This window comes from Anopheles coustani, chromosome 3 (assembly GCF_943734705.1).
Source record: "Anopheles coustani chromosome 3, idAnoCousDA_361_x.2, whole genome shotgun sequence".
NCBI classification, from domain to species: Eukaryota; Metazoa; Arthropoda; class Insecta; order Diptera; family Culicidae; genus Anopheles; species Anopheles coustani.
Window position 1 is genome coordinate 73,026,189 of NC_071288.1, and position 16,824 is coordinate 73,043,012.

At 39.7% G+C, this 16,824-nt stretch overlaps 2 protein-coding genes and 1 non-coding gene across 4 annotated transcripts in view; 1 reads left to right on the forward strand and 2 right to left on the reverse strand.

Moving 5' to 3' along the window:
• Positions 1-1,808: 1,808 nt before the first annotated feature.
• Trnas-cga (transfer RNA serine (anticodon CGA)) lies at positions 1,809-1,890 on the reverse strand. Its single transcript has one exon. It is a non-coding gene; the product is annotated as a tRNA-Ser (tRNA).
• Positions 1,891-3,066: 1,176 nt separating this feature from the next.
• Positions 3,067-3,928, forward strand: LOC131272217 (fas apoptotic inhibitory molecule 1). Its single transcript, XM_058273878.1, has 3 exons — positions 3,067-3,490; positions 3,576-3,625; positions 3,694-3,928. Exons 1-3 carry the CDS (start codon positions 3,067-3,069, stop codon positions 3,847-3,849), a joined length of 630 nt encoding a protein of 209 aa, XP_058129861.1. The 3' UTR covers positions 3,850-3,928.
• Positions 3,929-5,058: 1,130 nt separating this feature from the next.
• The window catches only part of LOC131272212 (atypical protein kinase C), a 110,198-nt gene continuing 98,432 nt past the window's right edge, over positions 5,059-16,824 (reverse strand). The window contains exons 6-15 of one of the 2 annotated variants that reach the window (XM_058273872.1): positions 16,194-16,352; positions 15,481-15,665; positions 15,197-15,403; positions 14,822-15,132; positions 14,647-14,747; positions 14,360-14,554; positions 11,299-11,420; positions 9,866-9,981; positions 9,542-9,668; positions 5,059-7,143 (exon numbers count right to left, since the gene is read on the reverse strand). In XM_058273872.1, coding sequence (XP_058129855.1) covers positions 9,649-9,668; positions 9,866-9,981; positions 11,299-11,420; positions 14,360-14,554; positions 14,647-14,747; positions 14,822-15,132; positions 15,197-15,403; positions 15,481-15,665; positions 16,194-16,352 — 1,416 coding nt within the window. In that variant the 3' untranslated portion in view covers positions 5,059-7,143; positions 9,542-9,648. The remainder of the gene's footprint in view (positions 7,144-9,541; positions 9,669-9,865; positions 9,982-11,298; positions 11,421-14,359; positions 14,555-14,646; positions 14,748-14,821; positions 15,133-15,196; positions 15,404-15,480; positions 15,666-16,193; positions 16,353-16,824) is intronic. The other variant, XM_058273873.1, reaches the window with a different exon arrangement.

A 16,824-nucleotide genomic window follows, 5' to 3' on the forward strand; every position in this document is an offset into this window, starting at 1 on the left:
TGACACGGTGGTGTACAATATCGCGGGCGTACGACCAACCAACACCACTATCAGGCAGCTCGCCCGGGGGTCGCAACACCCACCATAAACATTTCGGGGAAGCATATTGCCCTCGAACCACTCCGGACCGGACAACATTCCGTATCGTTGTTGATGTGGTGTTTAGCTTACTATTTGGAATGTTTTCGAGTTCTGCTTCTATTTTTTTTCCTTGTATGTACTATCGAAATCCGTTGAAAAAAAGAAGCCACCATACTGTCGGGGAGTTGAGTGAGCTACAGTAGAGAACGCAAATAATGTTTGTCCTCAAATGATAACATGTTTTATGACAAGAAAAATCGATAAATATTGTTGAAAAATTTAGAAGATAATTGAAAAGAAAATAAAATCGTAGTTCAAAGTTTCAAAAATATTTACATAAAAAATACAAATCAAGCAGATGTCTATATTGCAACAAAAATTCTTTAAAAAAAAGTTAAAATATTTTTTAAGAGTAACACGACCATCAACTGCTCATAACTGTATCAAAACGAATGTCTCACCGCTCTGGTAGTCGTAGTTGAAAAAATACGAAAAATTGTCTAACATTACCCGACCGAGCAATGTCGGCTGATAGTAGAATCGATCCCTTTCGGTACCATAAAACCCCCTTCGCCCATTTATTTTGTTGTGTTCGCCCTCGCTTCGTGCACACCGTTGGCGGCGGTACGCGATGGTTTTTCCTATCGTTTTTCCGGTAGTTGAGAGCGAGCGCTAAAACCCAGCCCGACCCGATCGAAGGTCCTCGAGGGCTCCAGACGAGCCAGTTAGTTGGCCGGTGGAACGCGTACGAGACGCCACGCGTTTAAAGAACCGCTCCGGGGGGACGGTGCCCATCGCCCGTGTAGATGAAACGTTGCGAAATCATAAAAAAAGTGTAAACCAACGACCAGGGGAAAGAAGGTGCGAAAAGGATTGAATGTGCCCATGATTAAAGTGCAAGCTGTTTAAACGTGAATTTTGAGTGCAGGAGGATTGAGAAACACTAATACACTTGAGACCTCGGAAAGTGACGCCTTAATGACTCACAGGTTGTGAATGGGTTTGCAAACAGTTTGTAAGGCCCACCAAAAATTAAAGAAATATACAATATAAACACTTTTATTTGGCGAAAAGTTTTAGATTCATCAAGATGTGAAACAATTTCCAAGTTGTTAAAAGTCCAAAGATTGGATTGAGGTCTAAATCGTTCATATATTAAACAATGACGCAGAAATTAAAAAAAATACATGAAAATAATGAAAGATCAGAGAATGTCTCAACACTATTTAGAAAATGAGTCTTCTTTGCTCTCTTTGCTAAATTTATGAACAGTTTTAATCTACGGACTTTTCGTGCGAAAATACAGTCAAACACTTTAACTATCAAACACAAAAAACTTAGTTAAAATAAGCTGTTCTGGATATGAAATAGTTGGAGTAAAATGTGAAATAAGTAAGGACATTTTTCTTTGGTGTCGTTGGTTAAATTAAACTTGAAACCAGCCTGTATTGTTAGCTACAAATTGAACATAGACGCATCTTCTGATTCCTAAACATAGCATATCGCGCAAAACATTTATCCGTTTTTTTAAATCAACAAAGATTTAAAGTACATATGAATGTTTAACTAGAAAATGTAACGTAGACGACATGGAACCTTCTATGGGGCGGAAGGGGAACCACGGCTTACCTACGGGCCAGATACCTGACCTTAAAAAACAAGTAAATGTTTAATTAATTAATCTTTGGTGGTTTTCTAAAAACTAAAAAGAAAAAGTTCAGTTGAAGCGCAGCCGGTAGGATTCGAACCTACGCTCCCAGAGGGAATCTGATTTCGAGTCAGACGCCTTAACCACTCGGCCACGACTGCTTGATGAAAGGGCGGTGCTAAAAGCGTACCAGCTCGCTGACCATCCGCGAGAGCATAGCTATGTGTGTATGTGTGTGTGTGTGTGTATGAACACGCATAAGCGATTCAATGCTACAGCACTCGATCGGCCCATTGCTTATCAGTAGACTTTTCTTCGTGATATACTCTTGGATTACGTTGGCCTGGATTTAAATCGAGCTCGAACGCAAATTAATTTACATTCCTATCCGTTTTTGCATGACTAAAACGATTAGAGCGCGTCGGACGTGTGATGCGTGTTGATGTTTCATGCATATTTATGCTTCATTTTACTTGTGGCACGCGTGGCAAAGCTATTCGCCACGGACGGGGTGTGATCAATTTCCTACTCGTCCGACGAGCGATATTTGCGAATGAACCGTTACCAGAACCGATATCTACAACCCCACACCAGCCCTTTAGAAAGAGCACTAGTATAAGATCAATTAAAATAAATTTCAACATCGCGCTTTAATAACACCTCTCTGGTTATTAAAGTTAAATTCTCTCCACAATATAATATGTTTCCGACCAAATAACATGTGCTTACATGCTCGAAATCCTCATTCAAGGTTTCGAGATGATTAGAAACGTCCTTGTCAACTGATGACAACAAATCCTTGTACTCAGTGAATTATTGTTTTGAGTTTTATAATCGTTTATATATGTACATTATGCTTTGAAGAACGTGATCTTAAAAGACGAAGAAAATGTATTTAAAGACTTATTTTTGTGCCCAGCCGAAAAACAATTATCGACACAATCAAAAGCAATGATAGTAGAACTCTATTCGAGATGAGAAAAAAATAATATTTACTATTTTAAAAAGTGAGAAATTGAAAACGGAAGTGCTTTGCTAGGTTTGTACATTTGTTTACATGCATAAACTCGTGACTTCACGTGCTCGTAAACTTAAAAAAGAAGTATTGAGTGGTATTGTGTGATTTGGTTCAAACAAAAGTAAAATTCTATAAACAAAACCCATTTCCAGACCTTATAAGAACCCAAGATCATAGTTTTCAACCATAGAAACCTTTCGATGATATTTCAAATTATTCTTTTTAATTAAATCAATACAGGATGTTTCTTAGTGAACAACTTCGAAGGTAGAAACAACTTCGAACACTTTGGGCCTCAATTCAAACACTTGATGAACAAATGCACAAACTAGCCATGCTGAACGGTGGCGACATCCTGACCAACGTTCCGTCGGCCCTCGGTGGGAAGGACGGGCAGCAGCATCACCATCACCGGGAGGTGGTGGCCCGGTGGCGTGTGCCAATGTACGGTAAGGTGTACGAGATCGAGTTCGAGCATGGCACGGCCAGCGGTAAGCGAGTGCTGTGGATCGACAAGCAGGAGGTGTTCCGACGTGACTGGATGTTCAAGCTGGTCGGCGAGGACATGTTCAAGCTGGAGGACAAGCGGTGCATCATACGGGTGGACCCGTTGCCCGGCTTCCGCTACAGCTACTCGCTGTTCGTCGATGGGAAGTCGTACGAGCAGTTCACCGAAAGCCAGGCGAAAGCCCTCAAGACCTGGGAGACGAAGCTGGGCGACAATTACTACCGCATTGTGCTCGGTATGCGGAACTATAGTTTATATATAGAATGTATTTAAAACTCATCTTCATATTTTATTTTTATGTTTCTATGTCATTTCTACAGAAAAAAATACTCTCAACATCTACGTTAATGGGAAGCTCATTGAAGAAAATGTAAGATAACGTTAAAAAGCATTGTTTCGCACATAACTGTATCACCGTTATCCTTGCTGTACTTCCAGGGAGAGTTCGTAGATGGCGGCACCGATACAACGTTTATCGAGGACAACAACACGTTCGTACTGAGCGCTCGAACTAGCGGTAATAAACGGGAGGGCATCGTCCATCGGTTGACGGTCAACGGTGTGGAAATTCAGGATTCGAGTTTGATTGCCTAAGCGACACAACGAATGGTACATTAGGATTGGAAGGAAGGAAAACCAAAGTCGTATACTTTGCGGTTCATGTTTCGTTTCATGTTTTCAAGCTCTTAAAAGAAAGATGTTAAGTGGATAGCATTAAGTTAAACAAAGAAGAATATATATCTCCACAAACCAAGAATGCTTTCCCTTTTTTCCTAATAACTAAAGGAATGATGACAACGTTACCGCAAAAAAACTAACAGGACAGTTATTCGGATATTCCAAAACATCAGATACGACCAGGGAAACACATTTTTTATTCATTTTTTATTTGAAATAGTTTCAATGTGTTCAGCGATCTCTTTTATGTTTTCGTTCCCTCGATCACTCCTTAGTGTCAGTTATAAGTTAATCGTAATTTTTGTTATCTTCTTCTACGAACAGGAAGTAAAATAATACATTAAGAAGGGCGCGGAAAAGGGCAGTACGATAACGGTATGGGGAGAATAAAACAATTAAAAGATACACAGAGTTATGTAAAAAAAAAAAATAACATTGCTAGAAATACTAAATTGTATTGATACTGATAAGTGTTTTAAAGTAGTAATGTAGGAATGCACATTAATGACGTCATGAAGCAATCGAACGGAAATCTATTGTGGTAGACAAACAAATCAAATATTAAAAAGAAATTAAAGCAGGAATTACTCAATACGATGGGGAAAACAATGGAAAAATAAATCTGAAACAAAACAAAGCTGCCTTCCTTACAATCGCAATCAGTACAAATTGCAGTAAATGCCTATGCCTTACCCTACCGGAAAACTAACCATAAAATATTCGTCCTTCGTTTGTTTGGTTTTTACGCATGTTACCTCCGGCTCGGTCTTCATGATTTTGTTTTTAGTGACTGTTTCCTTTATGCGTCGGTCTTTTTGTTAGAAGTGAAACACTTATCCTACCTTCAACTAACATCAAAGACGGAGTTTCAGCAACAAAGAATGTCAACGGGGTGACGAAAAGATATTTCTTAAAACAATCGCAATAGGAGCACTTGCAGATAAGGTTTTACTTCCCTGTGAAAAACTTTGTCTGTTGCACAAGATACGAAAGAAAATCTCGTCACAACAAATATATAATAACACCCTACCAATGTTTTAAGTACATAAAGAGAACAATTGATCGATGAGAAGAAGTATAACAGACAGTCGAACATTGGCGTAATAGATCGGAAAACAGTAAACGTTAGAAAACAGTCACATTTTAATGCTGGCGCGGAAAAACGATGACCGACGGAATCCACCATGTGAGCAACCCGAGGCCGAACAAAAATGTCGAGGAATGTCGTGCCCATTTTTTTTTTCTTCTATATGCTTCTTTTAACCAGTACAGTTTTCTTGTTTGCAGTGCGCTCCATAAGTTGGTTTTGTTTGTTGGTTGTTGGATAATCTTCCATAGTTTCATTATAATAGTTCCTGAACTCATGTACAAAATTCTACTACGCCAGACGATTATCTCAATACGAACGGTCCACAATCACAATCGTAATAATACCATTTTTCGTTAAAGAGTTATAACGTTTTACCTACAATGTCCTCCAAATACTGCCATTCGACATAGTAAACTGACGACTGTTTGCTCAAATTGCTCAATTTCGTGCAACATTGTTTGTGATTCTTATTAATTTTTTCTATGTTTTTCTTTGCGCTTGCTTTGTGTCTGCTCTATCTCTAAAATATTTAAAATGCTCAAAACATCCCACACGCATCGATTTGTTTATCAGTTTCCCGTTCCCTTTTTGTGTTGATTTCATTTGTATTCCTTTCCGTATCTGTGTTATCTCGTTGCGTGAATAGAATCACTTTTGCTAGCTGTTAGTGCTGATCTTCGTTTGCAATTATTCTTAATATTAAATTTGTTACCTAAACCATGTTCCACCAATGTCTCTCCCTTGCACGTTTCAGTAGTCAATGCTTTTGTTTAGCTCTCTTGCTATCTCTGTTCAATAGTGATCCTATTTATATCGGCGTTTTAAGCTACACTTTGCATCTTTCCCTCTTTACTCACTCTTCGCACATTTACTTTGTTCAATCACCTCGCTTTCAGCCCGAACGATTAGCTGCGGTATGATTACCATTCTTTCTACTAATTTGTTAACGATACTGTGCAATTGTGTGTAACTTTTTGTTTCTTTATAACATGCTTCTGATTCGATTTTCTTTTAACTAGGTCATATTTTAATGTATTTGGAATTGTTTGTTCTCTAATATGGTTAGTGTTCGTAGAGGAAAATAAAAATAATAGGGTTATTCATCATTCTTGCAGTTTGAATGATAATCGACTTCTCAAACTTTTTTGTTTTGTTGTTTTCATCTATAGCTCTATTGCGCTACAGTCAGTGACAGTTTTTTAAAGGTTTAGTTGATTCTTCTAGCTTTTGAAACTCTTTTTTCTTCTTTGATCTTTTCATTTCACTTGTGATAGGTTCATGTTATATGCTTCGATTAGTGTACTTTCTAGTTTAAAGTTTTATGCCCACGATCTCATTTGAACATTGCCCGGGAAGGCAGCAACGCATTTTTTTTTGCCACGGATTTATATTTGTGTATTTTGATTTTCTACATTGCATAAGGATATAGTAGAATTTAATACGCTGCAAAAACCGATTAGCTACCGAAGTTTACTGTACTGCACTCAAAATGAGTCCGGAAGTAAGTGAATGCTAGAGAGAAAGAGAGAGTAAGAGTAAGAGGATGTAGACTTTTCTCCTCTAAGCGTCATTGTTATGGTTCCATTTAATTTCTATGTGAATCATATTGTTGCAATGTGGCCGGATCTATCTCATAACTATTAGAAGGTTTCGTTGAACCGTCGAATGCGAGAGTCGTGCCGCCGCCATCGCTTTTCTTGAAAGCCGTCCACTCTATTACATTGCTTCTGAAGGAGTACTCGAAGGCCGCAAGCGTCCAAGGGAGGACTTAAGATAATCGTAGACAGGCAGAAAACCGGAGTAAATTTGGTGTGCAGCTCCCGGCAATACACGAACGAAATGGGAGTCAAGTCACTCCCCGGTGGCAACTAAAATGTAGTGTGCCCCGTTGTTCGTACACTTGGGTCGCATAAGCTTGGGTTTTCTATTCTCTTAATCTCACTCGGGTAGATCGCGAACCATGAGATTCCGGCGGTGGCGGCGGACCTATTCATTTACGACTAGTTTAACGGAAGGCAAAACATGTGCTGCAGTAGACTCTTAGATGGTGGTGGAGGTAATTGAAGAATGCTTAGCTCATCCACAACGGAATCGTAATCGCTCGAATCGTCACCGTATAACTGCAAAAAGGAAAGAGCAACATTAAGGTGATTAATTACCAAGTTTTCACTGCGATTTGTCGCAAAGCGGACGTTCTTAAAATGACAGAGTTGGTTTAATTTTATAGCCATATAGTAAGGGAAGTTGACTGTTTGTAGTTATTGTCAAAGCAGCAAACACGGAAACGAAACGCAAAAAAATCATAACTATGTGAGAAAACATCCATAAGAAAACAAAGCCAATTCACTTCATATACGATGCAATATGACCAACAACTGAAGTGAAAAAAAATGCTACATCAAATGAATCTAAGTAGTGTTCGTAGTGCTAAGAAGTGTAATTTTTTGTTTAAAATCACTCAAATCAGAAGACAGTAAAATATATAACAATGAGAGCGAAAGAGCATACATTTTAAGTAAAAATTGTGTGATCAGTGCGCAGGATATGCAACATCAATCATTTTTCAATTAAAAGATTTTCAAATTGTCAAGTAAAACTTTTTTTTCATTTTCAATTAACTGTGGCCAAAATAAACTCATTTAACATGCAGCAATCGGCAAACATAAATATTTCAAAGGTGCCATTATTGCTAAAGGCATTGTAAGAGCAAATAACAGCAAAACAGATTAAGGGAAAATTTGCATTCAAATCCGTGTAGAAGCATTACATTTATCTTAAATATTTAATAAAATATGTTCTTTAAACCTAAACTAAAGCTTGGGTCCCTCACTTCTACAAATGTTTCTGTTAAATCATGTTTGGAATCACCTAATAGTCTGGATATTACTTTTAAACTACTTCAGTCAAATTTTATTGCAAGAGAACAGGGCGGTTCTTTTTTCTCAAAATATATACAAACATGGTGAAAAATTTAACGTTTTTATTTATACATGATTCGGGGGCTTGGAGGTCCTGGGTATGATTGCTGTTCGGTTTATAGCATGACTATACGGTTGGTGGCATACGATACTGGGCAAAACTGAGCGAAGCGCGAGCTCTGCGAATAAAACACTTACATTGGGTTTGAGTATCTTTTTATATTCTATTCGGCTCTCTCTATAGATTCAATGTCCAAATCCCGATCACACTAGCGAGTTATGTTTCATATAACCATTGAGAGAAGATAAACGTAACAGATAATAATATGTAGCATTATTATTCTACCACAATGCGCTCCGAATTCAAAAGAGATGCACGACGTGATATAGAAGTACTTATGAATCAAATGAACGAGAAGCTAATAAAATTATACCACGTATCTAGCAAACAGCAGGTGAGTAATAGAGTCAGTTAGATAGTGATAGCACACTTGAAAGCATATATTGATTTATATCCTTCAAACTTATGTAATTCAACTGGCATTAGCATAAAAAAGTAAGTTTCAGTATCGTTGGAATATTTATTACTTACTTTTGGTATTGTTTCTCATGATTTGCTCTACTCCTTCTATCATAATCATTCCTCGTTATGTACATTATTCCTAATTCATTTCTTTGTTTGTCAAAGTAATTGTTCATTTTAACATCGTACACGCTTGTAAATATTTTATACAGCATATTCACTTTGCTGCAATTTGCTTATTTTTATAAGTTTAGTTGTTAAAGATTGAATGAAAAATATGCCAATGTGCAATGATTTTCAATATTCACAAAAATAAAATCAAATTATTTCACAGTAAATAATTTTATATTACATGCATGTACGACGCACAAATTTCCAATTATCTTTCAATTTTCTTAACAACCAAGAAAGTGTTCAAGTTCTTAAAAAGCGTTGCAGTTACATGTATAAACTATGGCATTTCCACGGCTCGACAGATTCCGTACTGTGCTACCGTTTCATGCAGTATTTCTGACTGTCTCTGCACTCAACTCAACGGGTATTTAAGTTGGTGGTAGTAGTAGTTGTAGTAGTGGTGGTTGTGGTGGTAGTGATGTTGGTTGTCGGCGATTTTAGTGACGATGACAAAGGATGATGATACAACACCGTATGGGAAAAGGACGAGTATAAAAAAGTACAAAAAATAAAAGACACCACAAATCTATAGTGATACAGGCCAATCCAACATGTTCAAATGTGTTGTAGATGTTAATGAATAACTAGTAAGAATGGAGAAACGAGCATAAATGACAAAATGAAACACTGGCCATTGATTGTTCGTTAAATAACCATAGGGTGGCCGTAGCAAAATATGATTGAAATGTAACAATGGATAACAATATTATACATTAACCTTGAAAAATTATCATTAAGAGGTAATAAAGTTTTGCACCTCACTTTAACTTAAACAACTGATTTGAAGCTTAAGAAATCTGAAAGTCTAGCTATTGATATGTGTAATGTGTGTATGTTAATGAATGATATACACTGTGCAGAATGATATTGGGACGATTGGATTTCGGTGAACTGTTTACATACCTGCATATTATACGGATGCAACTCACAAGATGCGTGATGTCAAACGCAGTCTTCCAACGACATCAGCAGTGGGTTCACATACTCGAATCCTTCGAACTCGGACTGGTCTATCTTGTCAATGACTCGGCTAAAAAGAAAAAAGTAACATATGATGAATGCAATACGCATAGCGAAGGAAATAAATGGAAATAAAAAGTTCATTGAATTTGCGACGCAACTAGGATACGCTCCGGGATCCTCCATCCTGCGGGTACCGGCTGTTTCTTATCCCATTTCGTGTGCTTGCTTTGAACGTTGGCAATGCTTGCAAACAGTTGTACTTACTCATCGTCCGGCGTAAGGTGAACCGGTTCGTCGGTGAACTCCGGTGGGAAGTTGGCCAGATCGCGATCGGAGTCAAGCCGTGGCCGGAACGGTGGCGTGATTTGCTTTTGCTCAAGCTAACCCCGTCAAGATGGACACACAATGAGAAAAAAATGGAGTAGTGTAGGTAGCAAACACGAGCAAAAAAGAAATAAGGAGAAGAACAAAAGTGTAAACAGAATTAAAGTTGGCATTCAAGACAAAATGCTATAAGGAAACGAAAAATATAAATTATAAATAAAACAAGACAAAGAACTGTTGAAAACCAGAAGTTTGTCGTAAACTAATGAATAAGATACCAAAATTAACAACAAAATTAAGAATGTAGTGATATTCACAGACTTGGGTGGATATGGAAAACCACGTACGCCTCTTGCTTCCGAACAATGGATTGATGGACAGAGAAGGGACATTTGATCATGCAATTAATCAAATTTTTAAATAGTACATCAATAAGAATTAATTAATTGTTGTTATACATGTGTGTAAAAGCAACATCAAGACAGAACACAAAAAAGCACTGATAAAACATAAATAGTCGATAAAAAACTTTAATTTTAAATTGCAAAGCAACAAAAACATTTGACATGCAATGGAGCAACGTTTTCTGAGGATCATAGGGTTTGCTGAAATCCAAAGTTTGTAGCGGAAATACAATTTTGCAGTCCTCAGTCTCCTCCTTGATGAGCCATCTCACCATCACTTGGCGAGGTGACGAATTCAGTGTGCTCCAACATTCGAAGAAGGCAATCAGGAACCAAACTCGGCAAGTCATTGGCAGGAGCAACAGAACAAATTGCAAAGAAAAAGAGACAGAAACTAACCTACAAACAATCATTGCAAGTGGCTTGAGGAGGTAAAGCGTACATTGCTAGCAAGTTGTGCAAGATTATAAAAGTTTGGGCAAACGAACGAACTAAATAAGAATCGCGAAGAATACATAAAAGTATTAACTACCCTCGCAAACTACCAGAACCAACAAGCGAACTATAAACTGAATAAGTACTAGAAACAACACGGCGGAAGACTGGAAACTATTCGAAAGAAAATTAAGCGAAAAGGCAATGTATAATTCAGCGAAGAAAGCAACGAATCAGTAGAGAAAACTCGCCTCCGTTCTCGCAAACCTTTGAACGCAAGATTATCTTTCGCTCAGCATAATATTTGACTTTTCGCGAATTTTTTTGATGATAGAACGAGCCGCCAGAAAGGCACTTTGAAGAAGTTCGTTTCAGGCAGGTCTTAGGGCAGCTTTTGTTTTTGAATAGATTTTTCTTGCCCTATCGGCCCGACGCAACCGCACGCAGGAGGATCCGGGTAATGCGTTGTCCTTGGTTTCGATGGGCTTTCGCGTTCAAACCCCGAAAAACGGGGCCATACACAGACACACTTACGGATCGTCCGGTGTCAGCTCGGCCGGTTCGCGCGTAAACTGCGGATCGAAGTGACAGGTGATGTCCTGATCGCATCCATCGAACGCCGGGATGTACGGCGGGGCGACTTCCTTTTGGGCAAGCTGTGAGTCCCCATGGTCACGTTCAATGTGCGTTGGTTCCGGTTCACGAAGGTGTTGCATATTGTATTGTTTTATTTGTGCCCAAGAGATGGATTGAACACAGGTAAGCGTACAAACGGATAGATAAACTATATTGTTAGCTCAGGGGAAGGAGATGAGACTAACATTGAACCACAACGAGTGTTATTGAGATTATATGTAGGTTTATGTAATCAAAACTCGTGTTGTAAGAAGGCAGTTTAGTTTCAGCTTTCTTGTGCCATTCCGTCTTGATGGAAATTTAGCATGTTATTCAGTGTCGTATGAATATGTTTTAAACCAGAATGCTACTTTATGTACAAGATCTATTATATTTAAAACAATCGTTTCTTATGTGTTTAATTGCATCGGCAACTTATAAATGTATGCATCAAAGAGGATGTCGGCACTTTTGCATAAAACAAAGGAATGTGTAGTTCAATAAACAGTGCAGGGTTTTAAAATTATTTTGCAAAGCTTGAGGTGAAATGGAGAATGAATGAACAGGAATGAGAACTGAAAAAGTCTAACATAAACACATTTTCAACTCTGAAAAAAGCACAAGCTTCAGATGCGAATATTTCTCGAAATGATAAAGGGACTATACGTGATAATCGGAGCAATCGTTCATTTCTTAAACATCAAAAGCCAATCAATTAATCTCTGATCAATTGAATTACAGTAAGAATTCTCCTCCGCCAGCAAAACGTTCTCCAGCTTAGGATGACCTAAACGGTAGATGCAGATTTTTTTATATACGAGAAAGTACTAGGAACTCCAACGATCAGTTCACACAGGCCATGTGTACTCAACTATGATTAGTTTTTCCACAGAAGACCTGGGTAATATTCCCCCGGTATCCGTGCGGTACATCCCAATCCAATTAACTTCTCGCCCGAATACCACACCGAGATGGGCGGTTGCGGTTTGAATCGACTCGGGGAAATTGTGAGACTGAGCATCAGGGAAAGGTTCCTCCACATCAGGAGTTTAATGTTGATATATATACACGAAAAAATCACATAAATAGTTAGCCATAATCCAATTAGATCAACATTACCCTCCTACGTTTATGGTAAGCTTTCGGTTGAGGTCAGATTTTTTTTTGCCTGTTCCATTCTTAGTTCCTACTGGAGTTTTGGATGAGCAGGAAAGTGTGCAAAACTGGCCCCAAATGGTGGCCTACCAAAGATCGACCGACGGCCGGGTTTTGTGGGCGGTAGGCCTTTCGATCCCCGGGGTAGCAGATTGCCCGGAGTGCACGCGAGGATATAACGAAATTATTAACGTGCTCGGCACCGTAAGCGACCTCGCTGGTTCGGTTTATGTGTGTGTCTGTGTGTGTGGTGTGGTTCGTTTAATAATGCCACCTCCATTACCGACAACAATCAAACTAATGGCGAGCACTTTGGCGGATTTACGCTTCACAGCCACCGCCGCTACGAGTGCTTAAACACAAGGCAGTGCCACTTGTATAAGGAGGCAGTAGGGAAGCGACCTTTCCTGCCGAGGAGTTCATCTGCATGGAGATTTTTTTTTTTCAACAAAAATATGTGAAATTAATTGTGCTTCAAAAGAAAATTATATTTCCTTCGGGAAAGAAATACGACGAACTTGGATGTGGCAAACTCAAAACAGGTTTTAGATCAGTTTTGTCGGGTTTTTGTGAATTAATAGCTTACTCGGAGTTTCCCGTTTTAGTCGTAAAATAGAAAAAAAGAGCAATAAAAGCTCTAAGAGTTGATCAAACCAGCCGACCAATTTGATCGACCCAAAACATCCTAAAACAACACGAAATGTTCAAAAATTGTAATTGACAACATATCATTTGTCAATTGACACCTTTCACGCAAGAATGAAAAGGATATCCTTGCCAAAACCAACATCACTTGGCTGGTCGAATTTCGAGCATCAACAACAATTCGCTACCTAGTTTGGTTTGAATACCTTTTAATGTTTATTGATTGGAAAATATTTCTCCCATGTATCCAAATTCGACGACCAAAGAATGGCAGTACGAGGGATAAAATGCAACCAATACTTGACATGTGATATGCACCGGACATCCAATTAAAATTAACAGCATACCCGGTGAGAAACCTAAAAACACATAAAACCACACGGTAACACTACCATCCAAATGGTAAATCGCAATTTTGCCTAGTTCCGCCAACCGCAGCCTACCGGCGAATGTTGGTTTAGAGAAGTTAATGAACGAAAATAGTCCAGAATTCCTACAAATTATAGCACATTTCGTTATAGCTTACAAACAACTGTAAAGTGTTGAAAGTACAGTTTCATTAACCACTATCATGCACGCAGTTGCCGTACCGATTTGATTACCGATATTACATTTGTAATTCCGCGAATGTTACCAACGGCGATATGGCTATGAGAGAACAATGCACAAACGAAAACACGCCAGAAATTGACTGTTTAATGGCAGACAATTTTGTTTCAATCAAAATTTCATTTTGTCTGTTTACTTCGCCTTCATTCTGAACGGCGTTCATTGGCGAATGATTGAAGGGCCAGAAAAACATAAAATACAACAAAAGAATTGAAAAAATACAACAATAAACCAGAGGATGTCGAAGATTATAATTCGGTGATGTTGATGGGAATCTGGAGAGGAACATTAAGGCGAAACATGGAAATTGACGACGAAAGATGGAATGGGCCAAACTGAACGATTGATTGTTACTACTGTCTCTGTCAATCCAATTGTTGGGAAGTATGCGATTGTGTTTGGGTTGTGTTTGATTTTCTTCCTTCCCATTAAAGTATGAATTTCCATGGAAAAGATCGGGCTCTTCCAAGGAAAGTTTCAATTTAAGAATAAAAGCATGATAAAATATTTTGAGATATTTCTTCCTAGAAACAAACGATACGCTGTTGACGCTGGGCATGAATTTACGTACCATCTCCCAGTCGATGCTCTTGAAGAACGAATGATTAACGATATCCATGAAGGCGGAATCGCGATTGCAGCCCAAACGGTCAGCCGGATTCTTGTTGAGGAAACCTTTCAGCACGGAAGCGGCCTTCACGCTCAGTGAGCGTGGAATACGAATCGTCTTTTCGAGGATCACCTGGAACAGATAGTCCTCGGTGTTCTGGAGGATAAAGAGAAGAAATATATAAAGCATTATATAACCATTTTGAACACGTGTCTATCGAACAGCTCGATTGTCCCGCGATAACGAACCTGATCCGGGTTCTCGGAAGCGCCAGCAATATCGAACGGACTACGTCCAGCCAACATCTCGTACAGAAGCACACCAAGCGCCCACCAATCGACGGAGAACCCTGACCGATAAAATAAAAGAGACATTCGCTTCAGTATGATGCAAGACCCTCGATTGGCACCGGCTTAATCCTACCGTAGTCCTCCCCCCTCAGTATCTCCGGTGCGATGTAGTTTGGCGTGCCGCAGAACGTGGACGTGGTGTCACCAGGTCTGATGCCTTCCTTGCACATGCCGTAATCGGTAAGCTTTATGTGGCCCTCGTGATCGAGCAGCACGTTGTCCAGCTTCAGATCGCGATAGATGATGCCCTTCTCGTGCAGGAAGTTCAGCGCGAGACTGATCTCCGCCGCGTAGAACCGGGCGTGCTCTTCGGGCAGGCGGCGCTGCCGTTGCATGTGGAACATCAGATCACCGCCACGGACGAACTCAATCACGAAGAACAGTCTGGCGGTTATGCAAAAACAAAATGATAAGAGACGGTATCGAATCGAATCGATCGAGTGCTTACCGCGAAGGTGTCTGGAAGCACGAGTGCAACCCCACCAGGAACGGATGGTTCGAGGCTGTTTCGAAGACATGCTTTTCCGTCTGCACCCAATCGATGTCCTCGTCATCGGTGACGAGCGCCTTCTTGATCACCTTCATCGCGTAAATGCGCCGCGTTTTCTTCAGCTCCACCATCAGGACCTTTGCGTAGCTGCCTCGGCCGATAACTCTGCGAATAGAAGAAGAAGGTAAACCCGTCAGGAAAACCGTGCATAATCTTCTACCGTTTAGACGTTTTCTACTTACCGGATCAATTCGAAATCGTTCAACGAGTACTGCCGCTGGGAGACCGGTTCCAGCGGATCCTCGACGTTTTCGTTCACCTCGACCGGAACCTGATCGCTGCCATCGCCTGGATGCAGCTCGGACGGATAGTCCAACGGAGCCTGCATGACATCACCGGTGCTGGACTCATCGTTTGGATCATGATGCTGGAAATGGAAAATGAATGTTTCATTCGGATGGACGATGTTTATGTTTTTTTTATTTTAGTTGGAAGAACGACTTTAACAGAATTTCCCGATAGTCAACCATTAGTAAGTCAGTCTCTCGATAGCAACAGTCATCACCCCAGAGGCAGATTGTAACACGAACGGTAAGGTGAGTTTAATTTAATTTTCAACCTGACTATCGAAGCAATCATCGCTTTCTTCTCTTCCTCTACGAAATATTTGCTCTACTCCTTTCTCTTCATTAGAACATTCATATGCTTATCCATGCCAGCAATGAATTTCGAAGAATGAAAAAATAACCATAGCTTGGTTCGAAGTACAGAAACTTCTTTTTTCCATTTTGACCTCCCATCGGGAAATGAGAGAAAAATTCTGGTATTAAATTTATTTATTTTTTCTGCTCTCGTATCCCTCCCTGGTGGAACATTTTCGCTGTGCATTCGTGCTGGTCGGCACAATTGGTTCCGTTTTTTTAAATTTTTGCTTGCCCTTCCCCGGAATACTTACATCACGCTCCTTGAAGACCGGTTCGACATGCTCGTTGCTGCACGGTTTATTGCCAAGCTTGTGGCACTTTTTGTGTACCAGCAGCTTGCACTGGATGCACTTGAATCCCTGCCGGCCCAGACCCCAGATGCGGTCGTGGCAGAAGGCGCAGAAGGCTTTCTGTGGGTTGGAAAGGATAGAGAAAATGGGGAGAATGAAAGTAAAAAATTGAAGCAGGAATTTACAGGTGAAAAGGTTGAAGGATAATCTCGTTCAGGGAGGGTTGGGGTGAACCCATATACGATTACGTAAGCTCTAGTCGTGGGGATAAAAATTAAATTTGACGGCTTTAAATTAACGGACTAATGAGGTTTCCCGTGGCCGTCGGAGCTACGTGGAATTCCAGAGCAAAAAAAAGGGAGATAGAGAGAAAGAGAGAAACATACACCCACACCAACCGATGGTATGGAAATCTGGATTTCTTTTCTTTTTTTGCTCGTTAAATTTTCCGAGTGCAGCACATACACATCAAGCGATTGGATTAAATAAAGAAAATTCAATAGACTGGAACGATCTTCCCCTCTCTCTCTATCTCTCTCTCTCTTTCTTTCTATCTCGCTATCTTTCGCTCGTTTTCCGGCATTTGACGTTT

Coding starts and splice junctions, on each gene's coding strand:
- LOC131272217 (XM_058273878.1), top strand. CDS start 3,067: ATGCACAAACTAGCCATGCTGAACGGTGGCGACATCCTGACCAACGTT. Junction 3,491..3,575: donor TTACTACCGCATTGTGCTCG/GTATGCGGAACT, acceptor TCATTTCTACAG/AAAAAAATACTCTCAACATC. Junction 3,626..3,693: donor GGAAGCTCATTGAAGAAAAT/GTAAGATAACGT, acceptor CTGTACTTCCAG/GGAGAGTTCGTAGATGGCGG.